The sequence below is a fragment of the Dermacentor andersoni genome, chromosome 5 (assembly GCF_023375885.2).
Source record: "Dermacentor andersoni chromosome 5, qqDerAnde1_hic_scaffold, whole genome shotgun sequence".
In the NCBI taxonomy this organism is placed as follows: domain Eukaryota; kingdom Metazoa; phylum Arthropoda; class Arachnida; order Ixodida; family Ixodidae; genus Dermacentor; species Dermacentor andersoni.
In genome coordinates this window covers 129,314,937-129,342,658 of record NC_092818.1, presented here as the reverse complement: position 1 = coordinate 129,342,658, position 27,722 = coordinate 129,314,937, and the positions used below count along the sequence as shown (strand labels likewise).

Here is a 27,722-nt window from a genome sequence, read left to right as displayed (position 1 = left end):
ATGCAGTAGCTTCCTCAGGAATGGCTGCACTTATTTGACGCATCTGTTTGTTTACCTGAATTTCCAGTGAGTGTGTAGCGACCGACATCTCTCTACGTCCTATTCACAGTGTTATTTCTATGTAATAAAAAAAAGAACAATGGTTTCTGTGGTGTAGTCATTATCACGTGCGCCTTACACGCGCAAGATCTCCGATTCAATCCTGGGCGACAAGACCATATATTCTTTTCTTCTTGCAGTCGCTGTTTGTCATGAATTCGTGGTTAAGTTTTATCTAAGAAACCACGTCCAGGGACTATGGCCTGTGTGAAACAGTATAACCGTCCAAGGGATAAGCCCTGGCTATGCAAGCGACTGAGAGAGGCGTTTCACGTGCTGGTTTCCATGGTGCAGCGATTATCACGTGCGCCTCACACGCGCAATTGCCCGGTTCAATACCTGACGAAAACGTCTTTCTTTTTTAATCTTGCGGTCGCTATTTGTCGTGAATTCATGGTTAAGTTTTATCTTAGAAACCACCTCGAGTGACATGGCTTCCGAAACGTACCTGTGTTTGTCCACTTTAAACGTACGAGGATTGGCTGCTAAAAGAAAACAGAGTAATGCATATCGCCTAATGACGGATCAGGTAATGGATGTGTTAGCCATCCAGAAAATAAAAAAATGCCGGAGAAGAAGATACCGCGAGCATGGTGCAGCGTTTCACGTCACGGTATTACGTCATAGTCAGCCATACAAATCATGCGTCAGCTCGACATGTGCTTTTTTTTTTAATTGTCGAGACTTGTTATGCGGGTGTTACAGTTGGAAAGTCAATTAGTGTGCGACGTTCGGTACGCCAAGGTTGCCCACTCAGCCCTCTCCTTTTCTGTGTGTGTATTGAAACACCGTGTCGCTTCATATTGCAGAATGGCGCCATTCACGGTTTCCGCCTGCACGCGTCGGAGGTTAAACTCTTGGCGCATGTAGATGACGTAGCTCTATTATGTGACAACAAAGAAGGCGTCATTGAAGCAGTGAGAGCGGTTAAACAATTTAGTGATATCTCTACAAGTACTGTGAATTGGGGAAAGTGCCTGGGGTTCTGACACGGAGAATGACCTTCAATTCCAGATGCTTTTGCAAACATTAGGTGGGAAACTAGTCCGGTAAAATATCCTAGTAAGCTGCTTGAATTCGACAAAGATAATGATCAGCACTGGCAACAACAAGCAAAAGATGAGCATGAGAAGGTGGACAGGTGGAAAGTGGCTAATCTGTCCATCTTCGCCAGAGCAACAGTGTGTAGTTGGTTCTTTATCAGTAAGGTTTGGTAGGCAATGCAGCTGTCATACTGTTCTCAGTCAGAAATTTCACCGCATATCTACAGTGTTTGTGTGGTCCTCGACTTGGGAGAGGTGTAGTCGAACAAACCTGTTCAAGCGCGTCACAGATGGGGGAGTAGGTCTTCTACACCTTTTTGTACGTTAGCTCGTTAACAGACTTACATTTTTTCGGGACGTCAGCGACCATTTCTTGCCTACTGTATGTCAGATGAGAATGAGCAGAGCGCTACCGGAGTTTATTGTTGCGACAAACAGCATTCCCGGAACCCTTACGGGCTTTTATAAAAGCTGACATTTTTGAAAGGAATATCTTAGTTCTGTCCAATGAAAAAAAAAAGATGTATAGGGATGTGTGCGATACTGAATTTCCTGTGCCTTTATATAGATCCCTTTACAGTGGTAGGCATGGCCAGAATATACTTAAAATGGTTAAGAGGGCAAATTTCACCTGGGGTTAAAACTTTCTTTTTCAAATATCATACAGGAACGCTTTCTGTAAAGACAGTTTTGGAAGAAATTTTTTTTTGTACCGTGGAGAACACATTGTTTAATCTGTAAACAACCCGAGACCACAGATCATGTTTTCCTGCATTGTTGGGAAGGAGTGCGTTTTCGGGATGTTTTACAGAGGACAGTTAAAAAAGAACTCCCGCTAGATCCACACGGCATCAGGTAACTAGCTATAGAAAACGACGATGGGCATCTCCACAGCCTATGGCACTCCAGAATGGCTGGGTATTACTGTGACCCAGAAGCACGACCGGCGCCAATGTACTTTCTAGAAAGTATAAACGCCTATCTGCGGGCGCAAAAAACACAAGAATGCCCTCCGGAATGGTTGTCGAGGTTAGAACATTTGAAAAAAACTAAGAGAACTTTGATGTGATTTCAACCATACCGGTCGGTAGATGTTACATATGCCTTCACATGCTTGCTCTATGAGTGAACTTGCAAATGAACCGATAAAGGAAAAAAGTTTCTGTGGTGTCGCGGCTATCACGTGCCCCTAACACGCGCTTTTTTTTTATTCTTGTGGTGGCTGTTTGTCATGAATTTGTGGTTAACTTGTATATTAGAAACCACGTCCACTCATTATTGCCTGTGTGACGCTGTATACCCGTCCAACCTATAACCCCTGGCTTGGTAACCGACTGAGAGAGGGGTTTCATTGCTGGTTTCCGTGGTGTATTAGTTATCATGTACCCGCCGTGATTGCTCAGTGGCTATGGTGTTGGGCTGTTGAGCACGAGGTCGCGGGATCGAATCCCGGCCACTGCGGCCGCATTTCGATAGGGGTGAAAACACCCGTGTACTTAGATTTAGGTGCACGTTAAAGAACCCCAGGTGGTGGAAATTTCCGGTGTTTTCCACTACGCCGTGCCTCATATTCAGAAAGTGGTTTTGGCATGTAAAACCCCATATTTTTTTTAGTTATCATGTGCTCCTCACACGCGCAAGGTGCCTGGCCCGATCTTCCAAATAAATCCTCGCTATGAGAATTTCGAACAGTTGCAGATCAAGGATTCATCTAAGCATATTCGCGAAACGAAGTAAAGGGTAAAAGGGCTACAATTAACACGACAAAGTTTAGTGTTGTTCACGAGAGGCATACGCAAACTGACATTCGGCCTAGAGCTACTTCAAAAATTCTGTTCCTATTAGACTAGATCTCTTAGTATGCGAGTCTGAGATTTCATCTGCAACCTCGTAATAGGTGATACAGATGACAGACAGCATAGTGAGACCTTTTCCTGATTTAGAATGATTCTGTCCAATGAAGAACGGTTTAGACCAGTTCCACTTAAAGTAAAGCTTCTGGTAGAAGGTAAAGAAAGACGCAGTGCAATCCTGATCGGTTTAATACAATGTTTGCTACTTATTACTTTTTAGAGCTGGGAATTGATTGCAAATTTTATCCCAATTAATCGGAAACTTTTATTCGGTTAAATAACCAATTATTGGGCTTCTTGATTTACGTGCGTGGGCTAATAAAAGCATAACCTGTTATTATTCTTCGTAAATCCTCCTTGAAACAACAAACCAGGGTATTTAAATCGATGTTTGCCTTTGATATTACGTCAGAAACAATTCGCTTGATTGGAAATATATTTATCAAGATTATCAAGTGACTTAGAAGCAACCGTAAGTCGAGCTGCGGTGTGGGTTATCGCTTCACCACTTATCCTGCTAGCTTGACGTGCGGCGCTCGCGGACGACGCTTGTCCAGATACACTCGGCGGTGCTGTCTGGATCAGCAAATTGTAGCTCAGTCTGTCGTTCCCTACCTTGCTGCTGAGTAAGCGAAGCGGGGACAACATTGCCCACGCTAGCTTAATTTTCTTCATACGACCCCAATAGAGAAATCGCGACCAAATAACTTAATCCCATATAAAAGTTAATCGAACAATCTATTCAGAACGTTAATTAGTCAGTTTGCCTAGTCCCACTATCTATAAAATGTCACACTCGGAAATACTTTCATAGAGGAACGCAAAACTGCTCCCAATGTCTTGCGTTTAAGAGAAAGCAGCGAAGTTCCACAGTATTTGAGCGTTCCCGCACTTGCGATTTAAGCGCCCAAATATGTCACAAAATCTGTAGACGATCACTCTATTTCGAAAGTGATGCACAAACCAGCCCAGTTTAGTACACGCAAACTGTAAGCTAACAGTACTGCAGGTAATTCAACAACATAAACAGCGGTGTCTTCATCCCCCAATGAGAATTTGGTAGAGCGTTTAAATCGGAGAAAGCGTATTACACGCGCGAAGAGACCCCGTATTCCGCGAGTCCAAATTCAGCGTAATTTTCGAAATCGAGGCGAAGTCAGGATGTCAAAATTGTGCTCTCTAAGCCTACCGCAAGTAACAATTTTCAGAACTGCAATGTCTATTTGTAAATTTTGTCTGATGAGGTATATACATCCGACATAAAGCTTCAGGGAAAGCTCTTTAGCTCGGGTACAACTCTGATACAAAAACACGTAAAACGCAGAAGCGTTCTTGTGAGACAACGGCTGGACCGATCTGAAGGAAATCCGCCGAATTCGAGAGAGAAAGGTGAATTGTAGTGACTGTAGGAAGCAGAATTTTGATTTAAAGCGTGATATATTCTTGACAAAAATTTCCGCCCCCCCCCCAAAAAAAAAGAACAAATTTAAGGCACGGAGCTAACAAATCCGTAGCTCTGCGCCAAAACTAGGTAACGCAGGTTCTGTCAACTAGGTCTGCTAGAGCATCTAAGTTGGACAACCTTGATGTATGAATTGACAAGGTACGTGAACTTGTCACAGTGTTTGCTGATTTTGCCATAGTTAGTTTCACAAATTAGTGGTATATTTCACAGCGTTGTAGATTCGCCAATTTTGTACACTTTATATGTATTATTGGGTAAAGTTTACAGAATTGTGATATCGCTTTTTATTGCTGAGTTACAGAGCTGTAAACATGATGCTTGAGTCTTTTTGACATTGCAATTTTCAACAATCTTATTGAAAAAAAAATGACGCCATAAATTTAGAATACACTTGGTACAGTCACTAAATTTTGACTTTTCCTTTTAAGCGCAATCAATTTAATAAAGGTGGGAGCATCGGTTACCGAGAAAAACGGTTGATCCTTTCCTATGTATTTATATAGGAGGCTCAGAATTAAAGCGTCCTTTCAAAGACAACGTTTTGTGAAGTTTATAGTTTGTCTATGGACAGATAGCCTTACGTACTAAGTTTTGTTTTTGTTTTTCAGTTTTTGCTAACATAATCCACTGATATAATCAACTACTCCAAATTCTACGAATCACAAACGTATACCTAAAGAAATGACTATTTATCAGTTGGACTCTCTATAGACGTCCAATGAATAAATGTATATGCTATAAAAACTTATATAGAGCCAGAGAGTCTGGGGACAAGCCTCTAGACTGTATTCTGTTGCCAATATAGAGACTCTGTAGGCTGTCCGAATCCATGTAAGGGTGGCGTCGCTAATCCGGGTAGCTGCCATGAACATTTTTTTTTACATGTTCAAGTGTGCCTTGTATGTGTAGTTATCAAAAGTGTGGGTGTGGTGGGGGGAGTGAACCATAAACAGCTATGGCTAGATACCACGTTTTGACAAGGAGGCTTATCTTCCTCAGGGACCTGCCGAAGATCTCCTGTCCCTTGTTGCCTGTTCATCTCTTGTTCGCCCACTGTTAATTACTTCAAGCCTTGGTCTTCCATGGTGAACCTCTTTCTCGTTCTGATATCGCATACTGTCACGTTGTGGTGACGGCGGAGAACAGGCCAGCGCGACACTGCGAGTCACGAATCTATTTATTGTGCGAACGTGTGCCCATAAAAAAAACAAGCGACACTTAACGCGCGACGATAGCGGCGAGCACAGTCGTCGGTCGACGAGGTCTTAAAACCACGGGTCAAGTGCGTCGGCTATTTCTAGATAAGACTCAATGCGCATTCCAGCGTAATTCCTGGTGATAGCGTATGTTCCAAGATGTACACCACTATTCACGTAGCGCACACAATCCGACAAGACAAGATTCTTGGCCAATCCCCCATAGTGGGTATGCGCCAGTGTATGGAAGACAAGACAAGACAAGACAAGATTCTTTTGTTACGGAATCGACAACATTCAGAAATGTTCCGAAACATGTGGCGTGTATCTGTAACTGCGGTGAGCCGGTGAAAAACACAGTCATCGAAAAAAAAAAGCAATGTGCGCGTGTCAACACATGCAGTGCCTTGCTTGCCCACTCGCAGGGTGACTCCGGGAGCCCGCTGATGGTGCGCGACCGGGACCGTCACTGGCTCGTCGTGGGCGTGGTCTCGTTCGGGAGTCGATGCGCGGCCGCCGGCTTTCCGGGCGTCTACACCAGGGTCAGCGAGTACGTCGACTGGATACGACGCAACAGCCGGCCCTGACCACCGACGTCCGCGTTGCCTCTTCCCGCCGCGATGCGGCCTCTTTAGACCAGTTTTCCGTCGCATGCGCCTCCCGTCGACACAAGCACGCACCTGCCGACGTGCGGCGTGTCGCAAGAGGAGGAGGCTGTGTCGTCGCCTGTGTACCGTATAATGTGTTACGGAGGAGTGGCCGCACACACACTGCTGCGAATTCGCTCGTCCTGTCTGCGCAAACGCCGCTCAACGTTGCAGCGCGCGGCAGGCGTGACCTCCGGCGTCCCGCCGGCTGTGTCGAAAAGCCCGGTTCACGCGGAGAGCAGTTGCCCATCGCGGCGCATCCGTCAATAAAAACGGCGCACGAAGATTTGCGTGCACCGTGGAAGCGCAAGTTGGTTCTTCACGCTTGCTACACCTGCGGTTCGCTTTATTTAAATTTGGTTGGTGAAGTCCTTCTCTAGCACTCTGGGCGATAATTAGAGAGATCTAGTGGCGCGAAATTTCTGCATCACCCGCATACGCTTGTATAAGGCAATCTTCGGCCTTTTTTACCAACGTCATTTTACTTAATTTGCCGTATACATCAAGACGTTTTTCGTGTGGCAAGACGCTATGGCTAAAACATCTCTATTACGAAGGTTTACGTATTACGGCGCGTGGTAGCATCGGTTTAGAGCGCGCGTGCAACACCATATGCAGACTTATTTGGCTGCTAGACAACCGTGAGATAATGACTTCAGCAATATAAAAGGAGAAATCAGCCGCGATGGCGGCAGCACAGGCCTTCTTTAATGTATAAGCCATAAATAACAAATTCGAGATTATCCGTAATACAGCGCGCTAGATATGTGGATAAAGTAGTCGGACGCTATGTTTTACTCAAGAAGAATTTGGGTACGGGCTAGTTGGTATTCCACTGCAAACTTGACTACAGCGCGCACATATACAAAAGGACCGAAAGAACGGCGAGGACGAGCACGTCGTCGTTCTTTCAGTTCTTTTTGTCTATGTATACGAGCTGTAGACAGGTTTTCTATGCTTTAACATCAACTACAACGAGCCTCTGTCACCTGATTTCACACTGTGCACAGTTGATCTCAAGGCACAATGATGACTACCACCGCCCTCTTAGTGCCACGTCGTGTTTGATGCGCTGCACCGTAATAGAATTCATGGAAGGACCAAATAAGTAGTTATAGGAACAACGATGAGAGCTGCAAATACGAAGTTAATGCTCTAACGTAATTGAATGTCATTGCTGTAGTTATTGTGCTGGACAAGCAATTTTGTCCACGTGAAGCGACCAACGTGAGGGTTATAGAGGCGAGCCTGATGCGCCGTCTGGAGAGGTAGTAGATATCCATGCTTCAATGTGCACCGGGAGAGCGGTGAAAATGATGGTACGAGTGCCACGATGAAGCACAAGGCTAGCGGAATTACAGCTAAGAGTTCGTAACGATGGTTTCTGCTTTCACGTTGCACTGGTGTTACTTTACAAACAATATTGTGTGAAGGGCAACATTACAATTGCGGAGTGAAAGTAATGAAGTTACTTTTAAATTATTTTTGAATTCAGACAGCGAATAGGCCGGTTCATGCAGCGCTGAACGGAACATTTTAAGCACGCAACCTTGGCTGCATCCTACGGCACACTGGGGCTTACAAGCCTCTGAATTTAGGGAATAACACGATGTCAGCAAGCCCAACAGCGTTTCTCTTAAAGATTCCCAGCAAAATAGACTACACATTGTGGTGAAGGGCGCGCGCTGGAAAATCTCGCTTCCAACTTTCAGGACGGTCAAGTTTGCATGTGTTATTCTTCAGTGTAAACGTGAACTCCTTTGCAACGTCCGCAGCTTCCGTTATCGTACGTTATCGTATTTCAACATAAAAAGTAGCTTCAATAAGAACAGGAATAGCCTAAAGACGACATTAATGCTCGCGTTATACTATGTAGTACATTGAAATGTAAGCAGTAATATATTCAAGGAGTTAGTCTCAACCTTGCTAATTACACTGCAGAAGAATCGACATTTGGGCAAGTTGGTACTGGTTGAACATCTTGAAAGGGGCGGCGCAAGACGACAAGCCTAATACATAATCCACCAGGATAAAAAAAAGAAATTAAAAGAAATTAAATGCTGTTATTTTGCCATAGTAATATCAATACTTTCATGCCTCCTGTTATGCCTCCTGTTAATATTCGCTAATCATCTCAGCGTTGCATTGACAGCACCTTCTCGGAGGCAACCAAAATTTCCAACCAAAATTTCCTTTCGATATAGTGTGAAACTTCCACCTCGCAGAAGCAAAACAAATCGTTATGTTCACAGCTAGGACGTGTCACGCTGAGCGTGTCGGCTGGTGCGTGCGTGTGTTTAACCAGAATGCGCGGGTGAGTGGACCAGTGCTTAGGCAACCGGATATGCAATGAGGCATGCCCACAAACAGCTTGGCCCGATGCTACAGTAAATACAGTGTACTAAGTGACTTCAGGACACCGTTCGCGTCCAGATAGAGTTTCAAGTCTCTCTACAACAGCGCCCATCACCACCGTAGCTAGATTAGAGTTGAGCCTTTCATGGAAGAAAGACTCGTTTGAGAGTCAGCGTGGCCGTAGTTGTCGCCTACGGTTGTGTGAAGTGCCCGATGGAGATTCCGGCTTAGCACCAGCTTCCGCGATGGTCAAATTCATGGCGTCGGGTTGCCTAGCCTTGAGCGCTGAAGTGCGCACGCATTAGCTTTGAAATTGGGAACGCACATTTCCACTCCTGCGAGTGTGCTCTCAGACAATGCCTTTCAGCAGCGCGCGGTGACACTCTCTAGCTTCTGCACTACTGTTGTCCAAGGATTTGTCCACAATATCGCTACTGTAGATTCTCTCTGGCAAAGTTACACGTCTCTCCTCTTGAGCAGTTCTTGCTAATTTCCTATGTCGAATTTTACAAACTCAAGCCTCTTAGAATGACCGAAGCTTAACGTGTTCGACAGAAAGGCTACGGAAAGCAGTCGCGGGACAACTGCTCCCCAGCTCCAAATTATGTAGCATTCCCGTCACAAATCCCATAGCGGGAAATGAATTGCATCGTCTATGAATGAGGCTACAGGCTGTAATTTGAACTTTATTACGCAAGGTTGCGGCTGAAATTTTGCAACCGAACAATATTCGTTGCCTTCAACGGATACGCTTTCTCTTCATGCCAACTGGATTAAAGGTAAGTTTCGTGCCATACGTTCTCTATACGCCTTGCAGTGGTAGCAACAAACAGCGCTGAAAAGAAGTTGATATGTGAAATAGTGAAAACAAAGTACTGCCACTTACAATTGTTGTCTAAATCTAATTTAATGGACATAATGCTATGGTCATTCGCTCATTTTCACCGCTGCGACTACAGCCATTTTCATCTCTTACATGAATGTCTCCTTAAGTGAGAAAGCCTACCTCTAAAATGCACTTACAGAGCACTACGTACGATTCGGTCATATTGAAAAAACAGAACAATGAATCTCCTATATAAAGTACCTTATCACAGAGAACAAAGTACAATCGTCAAGGTTGGCAAGCGCTTCAATATTATTCACTAACCTCACAAAGAGTTTCGTCAAACTAGGCCGCCAAATAAGTGGGATATCATGCACGACGTGCTTCCTTAAATACGCAAATTTTACGTCACAGTTTAGTACTTTCAAGAATAAGAACCATTGCCGGGACCTGAGACTGCTATTTGCCATGTTGGATTCCACAAGTACTGTCTTCACGCTGCAGTGCTCACAAACAAGGAATGAAAGATTTGTGAGCATGCATAGACTGAAATAAAGCGAATAAAGGTTATTAGTCTTGAGCGCATCACTGTGATCGTTCTGGGTTAACGCATATGCAGAACATTTGGTGTAGAGCCGTGTTAGGTCACATTGACCACGCGCGCCACCGCCCTAGTCGATACACAATGTGTCAGTGCATCTTATTCAAAATTTGAGTTGCCGCAGAGAGTTCAGAAGATATCAGAGTTTCATGTTTGTTTCGCCTCGGTCTCGTGCGTTTCCAATCGCCTGATTCAATCATGTATCCCCCCCCAAAGAAAGAAAGAAGAAAAACCGCCTCCATATCAGCCTGTGAAAGTGGATGTACCGCGAAGCTGCTGCCAACGTTAGACAAGCACAACCGACGCTATACAAATACCATTACGCTAACTGACGCTAGAAGACATCGCACAAGCACCACCACAACAAGCGACGTACGTGACGCGCGAACGAACGTTTGCGGAAGTGAAACATACATCCTCCTTCTTCTAGACCCTCTGCCAAGGGGCGAGTGCCTTGTTAAACTAAATTAATGTTTAAAAGTAATTGTGTAAAAAAGACACGTAAAGTACGACTTACGCACTAGCTAGAGACGTGATAGCTAGGGATTACTTGTAATACGTATATGCGCGAAAACATAATTCTGTTAGGCAGAAACTGAAAGACATGCAAAGCCATTTTCCAGCTGCCGTGTTAGTTATGTCTGAGCGGCCGCGGCAGCTAGGTGGCGGTATTGTTCTTGGACAGTGTTTGCCATAATGTGGATTACGATCGCAACACACGCTGCACGACAAACGTAACTGGCAGAACAGCCAAGCGGAAGTGCAACACATGTCCTCATTCTTGTAGGCCCCATCATTGTAGGCCCAAGCGCAAGTTAGTTATTGAACTAATTGAATTTCTCAAAGTAAAATGCGACAGAAAACTCGTAAAGTACGACTTACACACAACCTGCAGACATGACAAGCATCGGATTGTAATTCGAATATGCGAGAAAGCATAATTCTGTTACGCGGAAACTCAAACACAAACCTCTTTTCCGGCTGCCGTTTGAGGCCTGTCTTAGTGGCCGTGGCCGCTAGGTTGCGGTATTGTTTTTTGGGTGAGCACAAACCGAAAAACCCCGACCAACAGCTTCCCCGTAAAAGCAATCCCATACCGCTGAAAATCCGCCACTAAACCAATGTTAGACAATAGTGGCAGTGACAGAGCCACCACTTCGCCGCAGTTTTCAAATTCTGTGTAGTTTGCAATAGGCGTGCTTCAGCGTTAGTTGAGCCCACACTTGCGTCGCTGGTGCTGACTTCTGCGGGGCTCCTCCAAATATGACGTTTGGCTTAATCCCACAGATATTCGCGCATACCTCCGCGAAACCTTATCTGGGAGTATATACATTGACCCGGCGAAGCGAGGGATCGCAGGCGTCATGTTAAGAGGCAGTGGTATAGATTAGACAGAAAATGCGTGTATAGTTAATGTTTCATAGTTGAGATCAAGAGGTAAAAAAAATGGTGTTGGGCGGCTCATGCAGTGCGTCGAGCCAATAAGTGCCGTCGAGGACGGCAGACGACGGTGGAGAGATGAAAATATCAAGTTTTCATGCAAGTGTTTCGGAAGGGTCTTCGTATTGAAGTGGGCATTAAATAGAGTGGTGATGATGACATTGCTTCTAGGCGAAAAGAGTGCGCAGCGCCACCCCGTCAGCGGTCAGTAGAGGGCACATATTATACGACGCGAATCACAGCATAGCACATTCAATAACGCATTTTCTTGCCGGGGTGTTAAACTACCGAAACTGCAGGCAGACAAACAAGGACAAAACAAACGATAAAGTAAAAAAAAAAACAAATAAAAACGTGCGACGCGCTCATCGCGGCGTACAGTCCAGCTCCTTAGAATGTCGCGTTCACAAATGTCCGTGACGGAGTCGCAGCTGGAGCATGAGTTCGCGCTGCGCATCCAAGACGCCCACTTCCTTCTTCACGGCCTCGATCCTCGAGTAACGGCCTTCCTCGCAGTCGTCCGTGTCGTCGCACTGAACATCGAACATGGAGACACACATACCGTGCGGGTCCAACTGGCGTATCTGCAGGGTTCGCAGTGCGCGCAACATTGGAAATATCAGAACCGTTTTACGAGATGAGGGACGGCGGCCAAAACCACGATCTGATAATGACGCACGCCGTAGCGGGAACTCCGGATTAATTTTGACCACCTGAGGTACATTAAAGAGACGCGAAAACAGCGAAACAGTAAGTGAGTTAAGATAGATAAAGTATGCTTTATAAGTCCACTTCCGTTAACTTCAAAGTAAAAGGTTGATTGGTATATTCGGAAATAAAGATCAAAGTTCAACTTTTTGAATTTCGCGCCATAAGCCCCGCGCCAGTACGCCAGCGTGACGTAATGGATACCAACCTATCTGTATAAGGCGCTACGTGCACAATTGCGCACGCCAAGATAGCGAATCAAATGCACAAACAGTGATAAAAATAATCACAATTAATTGTAATTAAGACACTTACCATAGAAGCTGGGCTGCGAGTTCGGATACCTGGCGACCCGCCGTGGTTGCTCAGTGGCTATGGTGTTGGGCTGCTGAGCACGAGGTCGCGGAATCGAATCCCGGCCACGGCGGCCGCATTTCGATGGGGGCGAAATGCGAAAACACCCGTGTGCTTAGATTTAGGTGCACGTTAAAGAACCCCAGGTGGTCAAAATTTCCGGAGTCCTCCACTAAATCAGAAAGTGGTTTTGGCACGTAAAACCCCAAATATTATTATTCGGATACCTGGCGATAGCTGTTGTAATAAAACGAGTTGTAAGGTCTATAGACGGCTGAGGGAATTTACTCTCGGTGCCAGTACGCCATCAAAGAGAGGGTTCCCTTCATTCATTGCTTTATGCACAATGCTTTACGTCAAGCATATTATCCGAGTGGCTAGATAGCTTTCTTCCACGTATGCACTAGATATGAAATAGTTAATGTTTATATCTGAAGTTCCAGTACAATGTTATCGCATAGAGTCCCCATTCTCACTGAAGAATTTTGAAAAAAATTAGTCTGTTCTCCAGGCGTGCAATTTTCATGATTATGAAGATGCAAGAAATGTGATGAAGCAAACGGTATACGAGAATAGTGTTAGTCCGAGCTAGCCGCATGCATTCGACTGGTCGCTTTCGAGAACTTTGTAAGAGCACCCTCGAGGTGCGGCTGGCTGACATTCGGCAGGTCGAAATCGAGCATTGAGTACACATTCGCCTGGCTCATTCAGATCATCACGCTGAATGAGCTCAGAGCGGCCGGAGGCACTCAAATCTTCAATCTGAGAGCGCGACCGACAGTGGACAGAAACTCGACCGTGTGCACTGCTATACTCTCATTACTGCGAGAGCAGCTGGCGCGTTAAGCTGGGGCAGCTTTTCTCTGGTTCTAATCTCGAGAGGGTTCCGCGTCGCTGCAAACCGAGTTGAACCACGGCACGAACCAGTCAAACGAATCATAAGTTTTCAATGAACACAAGATTAATTCCCCGCACGAAGCGGTAATTTTCTAGTATTTGCGGTAGCTGGGGCACTTCGAAAGCCTTTTTTTTTTTAACTCGCTGAGTTAAGTTTATGGCTCCTTTAGAATACGTTGTAGGCCGTCTTTAGCAATAGAAAATTCACCGAGCCCGACCACAGGCCGTCAAGATCCGTGACATCACGGTGACCTGGCGCGGAAAGCTCAATGCGGCGTCGCCAACCGTCCTTCGTATTTATGTCTTTTCTGATTTATGAAGCCTCCTTCCCCGATGAGAAAGGCTTTTTTTTATTTTAGAAGACTAAGTTACTAATACAACTCAACTTAGTTTTGTAGTTATTGTGTCCCTTTCAAGTGCACTTAAGTAAAAATGCACGAGCGTGCTTGCCTTTCGTCCCTATGGAAATGCGGCCGCCGCGGCGGGGTTCCAACCCATGACCTAGAGCTCGGCAGCGCAACGCCGTAGCCACTAAGCTGGCGCGGCGGGCGCTATCAAAAATTGAGCAAGCCGGTTGCTAAAAATAGTTTATTTAGTACCTTTATGCTTTGGTATATACTGCGAGAATTGCGAATGTTAGTGCACTATAATGAAGAAATCCCCGTGATGTGCGCTGCGAGTAAAGTTGTTAGTTGAATAGAATAGTATTTAAGTTCTGCAGTGCTTATTTGTGAGGTGCTTACTTATGAGGTGCTGGTTATCGTGGTTTTGGCACGTGCTCAGGCCAAAGACCACCATTTGATTACGAACACGCCGTATAGCGGGGGCCTATAGATCAATTTTGACCACTTCAGGTTCTTTACCGTGCACCTATATATAGAAAATTGACGAGCGTTCTTTCTTTTTTTTCTTTCATTTCGCTCCCATCGGACTGCGGCCGCCGCGGCCGGGATCGAACCCCCAACCTCGTGCTTACGAGCACATCCCCACAGCCACAGACCTACGTCGGCGGTTAATTGAATAAAACACGATGGACCACGCTGGCCAACCTGAGAGTAAATGATAGCTAATATATGCGGGGGCTTATAAGGCGAACAGTTTTCTTCGTTTCTTTCGCCCTTCACGCGTGGCAGGCGGTCGCACTTTCACCGCTGGTGCGAAGACGCCGATGAGAAGAGCGCGTGCTCTGGCGCATTCGAGTGAGCGAGTTGCGAGGAGCGTTGGTCGCTGAACCATGGCTGAACGCCAACCGAATTTTCCGAGACGAGCCTGGTGTTGCGCGCCAGCTTTGTGACGTCTGAAGGTGGGAGCGCTCGCACAGGTCAGCGCCAGGACAACCCTCCTTTTCTCTTCCGGCACCCTCTCCCCCTGTGGCGGCGGCAGCACAAAGGGCTCCGACGGTAGAGGAGGCTGGCAGTCACTTTCCACGCCGGCGCCCGCATTGACGCTCATATGACGGAGCGGCTTATACATACTACGGCGTACAGACGAGCTGGTTAACGGCTCTATTTTCTAAAGAACCACACAATGAAAAAACTCAAGCGCCAAGGAATTTACGTCATTACACGCATAAATATTTTATTACAGCCGGCAGCTTTCTGTAAGCGCTCGCCTATTCGCTTACATCGACAATCGTTCTCGGTGGTTTCATCAGAACATTTAATATTAGATCTTGGTGCACAGTAATATGTACTACTTCTATATTACACCTTACGCTATTACCGATGGCTTTAAAGAGAAATAAAGAGGTGTGCGTTGCCCACGTTTTCAGTTCTGCGCCAACTAGACGCTTTGCTAAAGACCGCTTCGTCGGATCCCGAACTTGGCACGAGATCAGGAGAAACGGCGACCATCTCCGTTTCCGTGGTGTAGTGGTTATCACGTGCGCCTCACACGCGCAAGGTCCCCGGTTCGATCCCGGGCGGAAACAATTTTTTTTTTCTTTTTTGTTTCCTTGCGCATGACATAACGGGCTTGCCTGTTGTCGAACGGCTAGTGAAAGCGTCGAGAGAGATCGTGTACTGTGTACGGACACGAACTGGGCTAACTTGCAAATGTGCATACAGCTGCCGTCTAATGCCCATCGCAAGTAAATAACGAATCGTGTAAAAATCTGGAGGGCGCTTAAGCTTCGCCTTTAAGAGTGGAACGCGATAGCATTCAAAGATCCCTCGACTGCTTCTCACGCTTCCGGGCAACTCCAGCTTACGCCTAACCGCAATGGAGACACTGGCGGCGAAACCTGTGCACGAAGGCGAGCTTTCTGGTAGAAACGCGCCCTCTTGTGTGGGCCAATCTTCTGATACTGTTTTGCGCTTTCAACATTTTATTCTGAGAAGATTTAACATAAAAGGCATGCCCTGTCGGTGTTTTGTTTTATGGAATTTGTCTGCGGGCAGATATTCCCAAAATTCCGAGGAATAACTTTGTAAAGTATGAAAGACAAGGTATGAGCAACTATAGTCGGGTACAACTTTAGAAAAAAGGGGCGTTTACTCCTCCGAGGCGGATGCACTCGAGCCTCCACCAATGGGCGCGCAGTCTAGACTGACGTCACGAGCCGGGCGGCCAGTGACCCCGCCGATGGAGAAGATGGCCGCCCGCGCTTCGAACTGGGCCGAATAGCGTCAGTCGTGTGCGTCTGCTCCTCGTCAGAGTGAATTCCCAAACTGTTTGTGGCGGTCTACCATGCCGGAAACATTATTGTGAGCTTACGATGCGCCATTTGTGCCGCGTGCGTTTATATTGAGCTGTGATCCGGCGACGAAAGATTGCAGCGAGCGTCGCTGACGCTGCGCTACGCGTCGTCTGAAAACGGGATTCCGCGGCGTGTTTGTTCCACGATGTTTTGTTTTGCCCCAAAGTGAGGCTACGATGAGGAAAGTTTGCCAAAATCCGGTGCCTACTGTTAGCGGCGGGTGTGTTCGAGTACTGTGTTGCTATATAAGAAACAGAAAAAAATAACGTGAGGAGGAACGAAAAAAAAAGAAGACTATCACATTCTTGAATATAAGTTTGTGAAAACACAAAAAAATGTTAATCTTATGCTATGTAAAACCAATAGTATCTATTTAAGATGATGACTGAAGCATTTTTATACATTTCTTGCCACGATAGTCTTGCTGTCCCAGGTTTGCAATGGTTTCGATAAATGCATTGCTTTTTTACGTCCTTGTTAAATAGCAACTCATTCCTTTTAAGCTCGGAAAACAAGTAGTAAATGTGCCGTGTACATGTAGACAGGCGCAAAAGCCATGCAGGGCTGGTCTTTCTACTTTTGCCCCTGGCAATGAAGCTAAAAAAGCAGACAACGCGTATAGCGTTGTAGAAGGCAGATGTTTATTTTGCTCTCGCGATCCGGCATGTGTTGTAGAATTTCAATCACGAGAGCTCTACCAAAACAGTCATCAAAATACAAAAGTATTTATTTATAGCGAGAATTTTGCGTTTTAGAAGCAAGGCTTTTTTGAGCGAGACTATTTTAGTCGCTTCGGTCATCTGAGCGGGGCCTCCCCTTTTTTTCTAAATTTGTACCCGACTATAGGTATGAGCAACTTTAGTGATAGAAGAACAATTTTAGTATGCGTGGTTCGAAATGATTTTCTTGGCCGCGGATGCCGACGCCTTAAGGCCAGAATACATGGAGCGAACTTTCACGAGGAAGTTCGGGCGGCAGAAAATCTGCCGCGGCGCGACGCCCTATGTTCGTCGGGCTGCGCTACATGGAGCTAATGTTTCTGTATATGCTCCCTGCGGGAGCATATACAGGAACACTACATGGAGCGAAGACACGGCGGCCGCCGCCGGCGAGTCGCTGCGTTGTTATCAGTGTGGCTAGACGAGGCAAATGCGCTGTAGTGAAGCACATGACACAAGAAAGAAAACTTTAACGACAACTACTATCGCTTTTGAATTGCGGAACACTCTAAAAACGCGTAAAACTTTGTTTAGAAATGATTTCTAGTGTTTTTTATGTGTTTGAGACATTCATGTGCCGATGTAGTTTAATGAAAGCGGCGATGCTATGCGTTGTGGCAACACTGGGCGGGCAACCAACTTTCGGCTCTCCCAACTCCGCGGCTCTGTCCTGTGGCTCAACGCGCGCGCGGCACGCTTCTGAACAGACGAAATTCCAGCCGCGCCGCTTTGGATGCCATGAATACGAAAAGCGGGAGACCGGCGTGAACGATAGAGCTGGATCGGGATACACGGACAAGCGGGGAAGCCTAGTCGGAAGTCGGTGCGGATAGTGAGACCTGATTGGCTCGCTTTGGGGCGCCGCTCGTTTGCTGCTTCCGGTATCGTCGATGCCTGACGAACTTTTCTGCGCCAGCTAGATCGGCGGCGAACGACGTTTCCTCCGCCGCCGCGCGTCGCGCGTACGCCGCCGGGCGTCGAACGCCGACTATTCGTCACATATTCGCTCCATGTATTCTGGCCTTTATGCCAAGACAGGATTTTCCGCGACACAGGGCCCTTAATGCTATCGCGTTAAAAAATATCAGTACTGCATACTTAGACTTTTAGCACCTTCCAAAACAACAACGACGACAACACCTACTAAGTTAAATAATAATAATAATAATAATAATAATAATAATAATAATAATAATAATAATAACATCTTAGGGCAAAGAAGGCGAAGAAGAAGAATGGAGAAAGAAATAAAACGTAAAGGGGAGGAGAACAGTGAAAAAAAAAAGCATCGATGCTTCGGAAGACGAAGCATCGATTCCGATAGCAAATTATTAGCTAGGCGAAGTGAGTACAGTAGTTTTATCGGTCGTATAAACTCGTAAACATTCGCATACTTACCAAATTAACAAGCATGGTGCCACGCGCGCACAAGAAAACGTGCTCATCTCACTCGATGACCGCGCACACTCGCTGACAAAACGCTGGAGTGAGAGAGCGCGGCAGCAGCTGCGAGCGAATTGAATGTCGTGCGACCTCTCGCTTCAACGCAAACTAATCGGCGAGAACACAGCGCACACGAAGCTATCGGCACTCGGCGCACTCTGTCCCCATCGCAGATCGCTTTCAAGACGGGGCCCGCGCGGCCGCGCCATAGGCAGCAACCGCCAGAGCGGAACGCCCCTCGCCCTCGGTGCCTTGCGCGCGATAGAAGACAGCGCGCTTCCTCGCCACCTTCCTCCCTTGCGCGCGCGAGATCGAGCCACCGCGTCGGCTCACCCACGCACGCTCTCGCTCGCACAAACAGCATACGGCGCGCGGTCACGACGTTATCGCACTTGGACTTCATACGGAACCTCACGGCGATGGCGGAAATGCGCCTGGATTGTCGATATAATTGCTATCACAATAAAAAGAAAAGCAAGAAACGAAAAGCGATCTGAAAAGCTTTTGTATGCAGCACGGGGTGCGTACAGCAGTAGGCACTTCGTCGTAGTTTACCTTATCAAGCAATGTTGCGGTGGTGTCGTAGGCGTAGTAGATGCTGCCGTCAGCAGACACGATGGACATGCCGTCGGCTTTACTATGCTCCGTGTCCATCTCGGAGATACGGTCGCATGACTGCGTTAACGAGCGAAAAAGGAACGGTGAACATGAGTGCGTTTGTGTGTGCACATTGGACACTTGTTGGCCGCTCACTGTCTAAAAAGACAGCGATAGATATGATCGAAGAAGTTACATGAATGCGTACAACTAGAAATTGTCCTCGCAACATCGACAAGGCGTAAAGGCAGCAACCGCGCGGTTTGTCTATACCATGCTGAGCAGTTTAGTTCCAGTCAGTACAGGTGATGACATTCCACAAACCGGTTGGCTCTCAGTATGTCCATCAGTCTGTTCTAATAGAGCGTGTGATTAACGGTTTACTAAACGGTGTGCAACCAAATCGAGTGATAAGTGCGCGCGCGCGCGTCTTACACGATACATTATTGTGTACGTAAAAGCTTGCGTGCGCCACACTACGATCGCTTACTGCCTGTTTACCATCACAGTACTAGTTAACGTACTAGTGTGTGATGCACAGTGAGGTCTGTGCGCCCATTCTCCTAGGGCCAAAGCTTCCGCATACTATATATATAGACCCAAGGTGACTTCAATAGAAGGCATTTAATAGATGTCTCACATTAACACACCGCAGTCACACTGCCGACTAAATAGAGTTCCAAGAATATTCGAGTGACGCGAGTAGCAAGAGCAAGAAGGAGGTTGAATAATGGTGATTATTGGTGACCAATGGTACATATAGCTTCCGTATACACGTAATCTCGGTTTGACTTAAGTTAACGGTCAGCTAAGTACTACTCAGCCGTGTTTATTAGCGCCTTGTCATGCGTGACGAGCACGTCGACCCAGCGCTTTCCGTACGGGTTCATCTCAACTGCCTCGAGGTACACCCCGCAGCTTCCGTTTACTTCAACGCGACAGGCGAAGTTCTACTCCAGCGAGTCGACTCGGCCCCGCGCCTGCCGTGTTAACGTATGTGTCGCCTGCAAGAGAGCAACGCACAGAACAGGCAAGCGGTCAGGTTCCGCGTGGCTTATTGTGAAATAGGGGCTGAAATGACAAATCCTTTCGTTCGCGGTAATCATTCTCCATCGCAGTAGTTCATTCTCCAAGGTGGTAGTTCAAGCTGGTTGGTCTGTCCATACTGAGATAATATTATTACTAGCGCTAAAAGGACCAGGACGGACCTAAGATTCTTCTATTCTTCTATACCTCCTTGTCTTTTTAACGCTATGCTGTATAGCTGCACAGATAGGTACAATATATCAATATATACAACACCCTTGCTGATTTTCTCCCGGTGTGACGGTTCACCCTTCCCTTAACCTTATCAACACTAGCAAATTTAATTTCACTAGCCTATTGAATATCCACTCTTGCGCACGAATAGTTCTGTGAATAACCATGTTGATTTGTATTGCTATACGTAGTTAAAACGACGCTTTATAACTGCCATAGTAAGTACTAATATGACGGTGAAAGGAAGCAAGCGAATCCCGAGTACGAATGAAGCCATGCCTTATGACTTTCACTGACGGCCAACTACATGCAGCAACCCACAATATTAAAGCGGGCGGCTTCACTTCCACTACACATTTCCCGGGCTTTATCGTCATCCTACACTGCATTTACAGTTCTTTACAAGACCACATATGTATCCCATTGTACTGATCAGTGTCATAAAGTTAGGACTGATACATGTCACACAAGGCAAATTTCTCAGTCTTTTTTGCCTCGCACGTCTACAGATTGGAACAACATCCCTGCTGACATTGTGGCTATTAGTGATAACTAATAGCCTCTTCGTAAACTTTAACCAGCAATACAGGACTAGGAACGTTTGGCATTCTTTCTGCTTGTTTTTCATGACAGATTTAATATTGTATAGTAGGAGAGTTTTCCATTTCACATTGCTTTCTTTCTGTGTTCTTTTGTTACTGCATTTTGTTGTTTACTATGTATCATGTATTTTACCACTACCCTCCACAATGCATCTAGCCCTGAGGATGTGACAAATAAATAAATAAATAAATAAATAAATAAATAAATAAATAAAGCATGTGCGCCTGCACAGTCATAAAACAAAGTTTGCCTCTACTTTCAGGCACGCTACAACACACACACACACACACACACACACACACACACACACACACACACACACACACACACACACACACACACACACACACACATATATATATATATATATATATATATATATATATATATATATATATATATATATATATATATATATATATATATATATGTATATATATATATATCGCTAACATCACGAAGCAATGCGGTAAGCCCAATATTATACCTGCGTTGGCCGCAGCTCAATGAATTGACCGATCGAAACAAGGGCCAACTGTTGCGACGCTAGTCCGCTTTTCATTAGCGCGTTGTTCACTTGCGAACTCTATCAGATTTCTCATGTTTAGACAGAGCTCCCATCGATCTCGCAGCTGAGCGATATACCTTCCACGTTGGTCGGGCGCCGGGAATGCCTACGCAGATATTTATTGCGCTGCGACATATTACTAGCATATATCGCCTTTATTTGGCAGTGGGGGAAGGCAAGGTTGGGTCGGGAAGGGTAATGCGCCCACCACGTGCTACGCCCGCGCACGTCACATCTGGACAGCCTACGACCGTTCACGGCCGTCCTAATACCCGGATATGAGGCAGAGGCGCGATAATACGAGAGAGCTGACAAAACGTGAAGAAAACGTCCGTTCGAGCTATTTACTGCATATCTTGACGCGGCACCATAAACGGGCGCTCTGAAGAGCTCGAGCCGCGGTTCCGACTCATGATGGATGAACGGGAAGATGGATAATACTACGACAGAGGGGGGAGGGGCGGGAGTGCAAGGTATACAACCGGCCCCAATATAAGCCTCGAGCCGCACCACTGGCGACAAGAGCGCTGAGCGCCACCTATTGAGAGCCACCAATCATCGCCAACGTTTGGTGACACGTGGACGCAGCAGACGGCGTCGTTGGCATCAACGAGGCGTGACAGCTAATACCTTTCGTAGCACTGCTGGCGGTAGTGCAAGCTTTTCCATTCTTTTGTTTTATGCGAAAAGGCGGTTCCGTAACAAACTACTATGCGTATTATATATATATATATATATATATATATATATATATATATATATATATATATATATATATATATATATATATATATATATATATATATATATACCAGGAAAGCCTGTATATATAGCGATCGTGTAGCACTCAAATGTGCTGTCATATACTCAAGTTGAGAATGTATAACAAAGCCAATCGCTAAATCCGTTCGAAAGCGCTCGATGTTACTTTTGGCGCTCTCGCAGCAAATACATAAGTCCTCAAAAAGCAGAGATACATAAGAAGAAAGTTAAATGAATATTTGGTATTGATCGATGTTACGGTCCTTTCCTCGTCGCCTATGCCCACCGTTCTGCCTGATTAGCTGAACGTTAGGGCCCTGAAAAAACAAGCTCCTCTTTTTCTATGCGGCTGAAACATATCAGAGCTACTTCATAGCAAATTGCAGTGAAAACTTCCAGTTTATTTCCGTGTGATATAGTCTGCGCGACGGCCTTTATCTAAAGAGAATCTTCATTCGTGCAGCAAGCATTTTAATCCCCTATAAATGGATAGCATTTACTCCGAGGCCGGTTACGAAAACGCTTAAAACAGAAGTGAAATGTGAAACTACAAGTTACCGACAAAAAAAAAAAAAAAACGTTCCTGCAAAATTTTATTCGTTAAGACCACAACACGTCGTCTACACTGCTTCTGACAGCAAGGAATGCGATTTCTAAACATATCTTAAAGCGCGGTGAAAGACTCATTATTTCTCTTTTTGCGGCATTAAACGTGTTCATTAGCAACCACCTAAAATTCCATGAGCTAAGCTTCGTCTTTGTAACATCTCGCGTGTTACAAAGTCAAAGTTGCAAAATAGGTACGCGGTCAAAGTTGCAAAATAGGTAACTTCAAAGTACGTGTTTGTCTTGCGGTTCTTGTAGTTCCTTTTTTTAAGCACCATTTGACTAAGTATTTTGTCGCGGTTGGCGGCGAAAAAAGAGAAATCGATACGGTGTTTCAAGGCACAGTGGCGACACGGCGTTGTCTCCGCGATAGCTGTACTATATACGCGCAGAGCAGCGGCACGGCCGCTTAATGTGCGTTTTACTCACGCAGTTGTGGCTGCGTGTTATCGCTTCTCGGAATTTCCGATGCCATTCGCCTTTACATCAATAATCGACCGACCAAACGTCAAGTGCGCGTGCACACACAAGGCCACACGCACGCATGCGCGAGCGAAGAAAAAGGTGCACACACATACATGCACCCCCCCCCCCCCAACAGTTTACACACACACCAGAGACAGTTCAGCTGCTAAAGGCTCTAACCAATAGGTAACCGAAATCCAAGAAGGTTTAACAAATTGCAGTGCGCGCACTGGAAGTCAGTAATTAATCTCAAGCTGAAGAAAAGTACATCTGGGGTTTGAGCTCGGAGTCAACGAAACGGAGTTAAGAACCTCCCCGTCCGACGTTCCTAAGAGACTCAGCGGTTCCGAGAGGCGCCACTGCCCTCGATTGAGCGAATGACCCGTTCTCAATGGAACTCGTTAAGAAAGCCCGGATCATGCGGGCGACGCGCTCGCTCACCATTTCGTGGAAGTTGAAGAACTCCCCACGGGTGGGATCGAAGGGCGTGCCCTCGAGCACGACGTAGTGCGCGATACAAAGCGTCAGCGTGTAGCACATCACGTGGTCTGGCTGCAGCTTGCGAACCGCCTGCACTCGTTCGATCTCGTGTTTCTGCGCAGAGAATGGCGGTTCAATCCTCGCTTAAAGAGATCATTCGGTACTCTCGGTAAATCTTGTGACATTTTATGTGTACCCAGTATTTGTACGGGGTGTACTGAAGAGAAACAGCATATTTGCGTTAAACACCAGTGATTTTCTTCACCGTTGCTCTAAAATCCGAACAGAGAGCGCCACGAGATGAATTTTTCGACACGAGCTGTGGGACGATGCCCGCCGCGACGGACCTCCCGAGGTCCTCCGAGCTGTGATACAACGGGCTCGAAACATCGCCGGAATCATCTTAGGGACCCTGGACTGAGGGTTCTTCCCACACTGCTCTCGCCATTCAAATATTATTAATAAAGATGTTTTACTCTCTCTCGACACGAAAGATTATAACATCAACAGGTACAAGGGGTACAGGGTACAGGGGTACAGTACAAGGTACAAGTACGCACTTAGGGTTCCACCGGAATCGTTCGAGTACAGATGAAGTGTTTTAATTCTGGTACACTACGTATGCTTAAAACAACTGACTAGTGATTGCGTTAAAGGTACAGCGGGAAAAAGAAAAATCTGGAAAACACTAGAACTCTTAGCTTCCACCAAATGTTAGCTAAGTACGAAATTGAACTGAAAGTTACTGAAGTACGTCGGCAGCAGTTGTGCCCAAATTCCTTCAGCGCCTAATAAGCGTCCGAGGGCTCCGTTCTCGATCGCTCGCTTTCACGGTTCCTTTCTGTTTAGCCAGCCGTAGCTTCCAGCGCGACGCCTGACTGAAGCAACGGGCATCTTGTCAATGCACTCGATTATTATGCGACATTAAAATATCCTAATGGAAGGTGTGTTACTCATTTTGGGCAAGCCTACTTCAGATTGCTTAGCGTATCAAAATTGTACTGAAGCGATGCTCAGGCAAGTGACCAACAACCAATTCGGCTACGGTGGAAATTCAGCATTAGTGATACTTTCTGTTACGATCGTTCTTTAATTCAGTTTGGTTGTGTTTATTGTATGTGATAGAAGGGAGTCATAAGAGAGTGCCGCAGTGAGTAGCTTGATGAGGTGGCTGCCCCGGCTACATTTCAAGCACGGACAATGGGGGAATGAGTAGTCCGGTAATACACACCAGGGCCCATGTTCCCAAGGAGCTCTTACAATAGCATTGTTTGTAACAGTAAACTACAGTCAATTCTGATGCTGGACATATTATTAGCAAAGACGACCAGCAAGTTGCAAAGAACAATTACAAAGAAAAGGATTTCTGAATACGTGCCCTGGGTACGATTTCACAAAACTTTCCTACGCTACGATTGTTCGTAAGTGCATATCATGATGCCAATCGTGATGTCGGATATGCTATTAACGAAGGCAGACATGTTAAACAACATTCACGAACAAAAATATCTGTGAATTCGTTCCTCAGAAAATTTTTTAAAATGATTTAAAGCATCCCGAACACACAACACGGCTGTTGTTTCTGTCAAGGAATTTAAGAAAGAGCATGCCACAACAGGCTTCGCACAAGTAGGCACTGACGTGACGACGCAATATAATAACGCAGTTAGCAAGAACATTTACATTTCAACGGTACATTTACTCGGTAACTAAATGCATGATAATGTGAAGACCCAACAATCCAGCTTGTAAGTGTTAAGACCAACCGCCTTCTATGTTTCTTATGCATGAACAAGCCGACAACAGTGAGTATTCTCCATTAAATGACAAATTTACCACCGCGCGCATCGGCTGGGACACGTTGTGACTGTCGCCATCGCCGTTCTCGAGCGCATAACGGAACAACGACGTGGTTGACGGCGTAGCTTCGTGACGTGCGATTACTCACCACTTTGTTAAAATGATTGGGTGGCTCGGCCACCGTCGAGTTCCAGATTTCTATCGGTGCCACGTGCGTGATCAGGTTCGAGAATGTCACGTGCCTGCGAGTTGGAAAGAATTATCGATGCTTAAACGCTGCAAGTGCTCCATTTTGTCGTTGCATCGGGGATGCGTACGCATGTAAGAACTCGCGCGGACCCCGTCATTTCACCGTGCTTAGGCGCCAAGAAGAAGACACTCTTGCCAGTTTATTCCTTTGTTTGGATCGATTCCGTTGCATAAATAATGAAAATGTTATGTAACTTTGATTAAATAAATTCTGCGTTATGAGGCGCGCTGTAGTAGGGAGTTTCAAATTAATTTTGACGGCCTGGGTTTCTTTAACGCGAGCCTAAATAAAGATGCACGAGCATATTTGCATTTGTAACTTAATCGAAAGTCAACCTTGATCAGCCTCTGTGTGCAGGTAGAGATAATACACTGACGTCCAAACCAGCGGTAAAAGTTGGAAAGTTATGAACATCACCATGATAGTGACCATATACATAGTTCTCGATGGATTCCACCAATTTATCTGAAGGGGATTTCCTTTTCTTTTTTTTCCTCCGTGGCAGAGGATTCGTTTCTTTGATACGCTGATCGGTCTGGAGCGGGTTCGTGTGTTCCGCTCGTCTTTCCGCAAGACCTCGCTCTCTTTAACTTCCTCCGCCGCTACAGAAGAATTCGGGGGGAAACTTCAAGAGTGCGTGTCCTCATTTACATCTTTTGATAGGACGTCTTCGTCAGATTTAAGCATTTCGCAGAAATATCAGCGTGCAACGTGTGCTTTCTTTTCTCGCTTTTTTTGTGTTGCACTTTATTCTATCAACCTTGGCTCATATGGAAGGCCCGCTACTACAATTAACTTGGCCATTTCCGATTAGCACTTCAAACACTACGTACACGGATGACGGAAGTAACAGCACCAAAATTGCCATCACGCTTTTATAAGCATGAAAATATATAACGAGCGAAAATTAGGTACCGTTTCAGAAAGCTAATCTGTTTCGCAGTATCCACGGCGATGCGGCATCGAACTGCACGCCTTCCACTGGCAGATTTAACCCACTGCGCTCGCTCAAGGGTGCAGATGGCTGCTTCGGATATACCAGTGGAATTCGCCATCAGATAAACGAACGTATAGTAGGTGCTGTAGATTGTTGCTGCCACTGAGCTCACGCCCTTACCCTCCAGCCCACTTGCAATTACGAAGGAAGGGGGACGAGTGCTTCGGAAACTTATTAAAGCAGCACTTACACGTAATTTGCAACTTGTCAGTTCTTTGCAATAACGAAGGCTCAAACCTTTCAAACGCTAAAAAAATACTGGGAAGCTTGAGAGAATAATAAATAATTTAATATAATACCTGCTTCTAAGCGACAAGTTTCAGTTTCGGCGCCCAGATAGCGGATGCGTCACGAAGCCATCGTACGGGGGCTCATCCCGTTACTGAGGTTGCTGTGGCCGCGACGCGTACCCGCGGCACTCTAGTCCACTTTTTATGAGCAACGTCGTCATACCCAGCTTTAACTGCTACACTACGACATAACATTTTCCTTTGTGTGACGAAATCACGAACGCTGTCGATGACGCCAGGTGAAGCATTTCGAGACAATCTTATATTAAATTAAAATATCTCGTTTCTCAACTTCTATGCTCACTAAATGCCATCGCTTTACGCACGACAAGCTATAGGTGTGAAGTTCATACGACATTAAAATACATGCGCCAGCACTCCTTTTACGAACAACAGCCTCTGGACCTATCCGGAGCGACAATAGCAAGTGTTACGGATGTAACACTTACTATAATAACTTACTAACACTCCCGTTAGGTTTATCCTGCTTATTCATGACCGTTTATCGTTAAGTAGCAGGAACATGCACTATCATGCGCGCAACAATATCTGCTTTTCATAAGTGAGCTCCAACATTGTACGGAGCTCACTTGAGCGCTTCGGCCAGTCCTTCAGGTGGGACGTCCTCGTCGTATGTGAAGCCGACGGACAAAAGGTACTCGCCGCCAGAAACAAGCTCCTTGTTGAGGATCTGCACCAG

General features: G+C 45.9%; 2 protein-coding genes and 1 non-coding gene across 5 annotated transcripts in view; 2 read left to right on the top strand and 1 right to left on the bottom strand.

The window, feature by feature from the left end:
• LOC126531147 (uncharacterized) overlaps positions 1–6,605 on the top strand; it is a 112,008-nt gene extending 105,403 nt beyond the window's left edge. For all 3 annotated transcript variants that reach the window (XM_055070989.2, XM_055070988.2, XM_050178562.3), the window contains exon 10: positions 6,082–6,605. In XM_055070989.2, the coding sequence (XP_054926964.1) occupies positions 6,082–6,243 (162 nt within the window). In that variant the 3' untranslated portion in view covers positions 6,244–6,605. The remainder of the gene's footprint in view (positions 1–6,081) is intronic.
• A 4,944-nt stretch (positions 6,606–11,549) lies between these two features.
• Positions 11,550–27,183, bottom strand: LOC140218566 (uncharacterized). Its single transcript, XM_072288356.1, has 5 exons — positions 27,143–27,183; positions 25,634–25,727; positions 23,647–23,799; positions 18,900–19,019; positions 11,550–12,109 (listed from the first exon to the last, which is right to left on the bottom strand). The coding sequence occupies exons 1-5, from the start codon at positions 27,181–27,183 to the stop codon at positions 11,930–11,932; spliced, it is 588 nt and encodes a 195-aa protein (XP_072144457.1). The 3' UTR covers positions 11,550–11,929.
• Positions 15,342–15,414, top strand: TRNAV-CAC (transfer RNA valine (anticodon CAC)). Its single transcript has one exon. It is a non-coding gene; the product is annotated as a tRNA-Val (tRNA).
• Positions 27,184–27,722: the final 539 nt, after the last annotated feature.

Excerpts from the sequence above, each read along its gene's own strand:
- LOC140218566 (XM_072288356.1), bottom strand. The coding sequence starts at position 27,183 with ATGACGACGTTGCTCATAAAAAGTGGACTAGAGTGCCGCGG. Across the intron at positions 25,728-27,142 it reads AGTGGACTAGAGTGCCGCGG|GCACGTGACATTCTCGAACC; the intron begins GTACGCGTCGCG and ends TCCAACTCGCAG. Across the intron at positions 19,020-23,646 it reads TCTTCAACTTCCACGAAATG|TCATGCGACCGTATCTCCGA; the intron begins GTGAGCGAGCGC and ends TCGTTAACGCAG.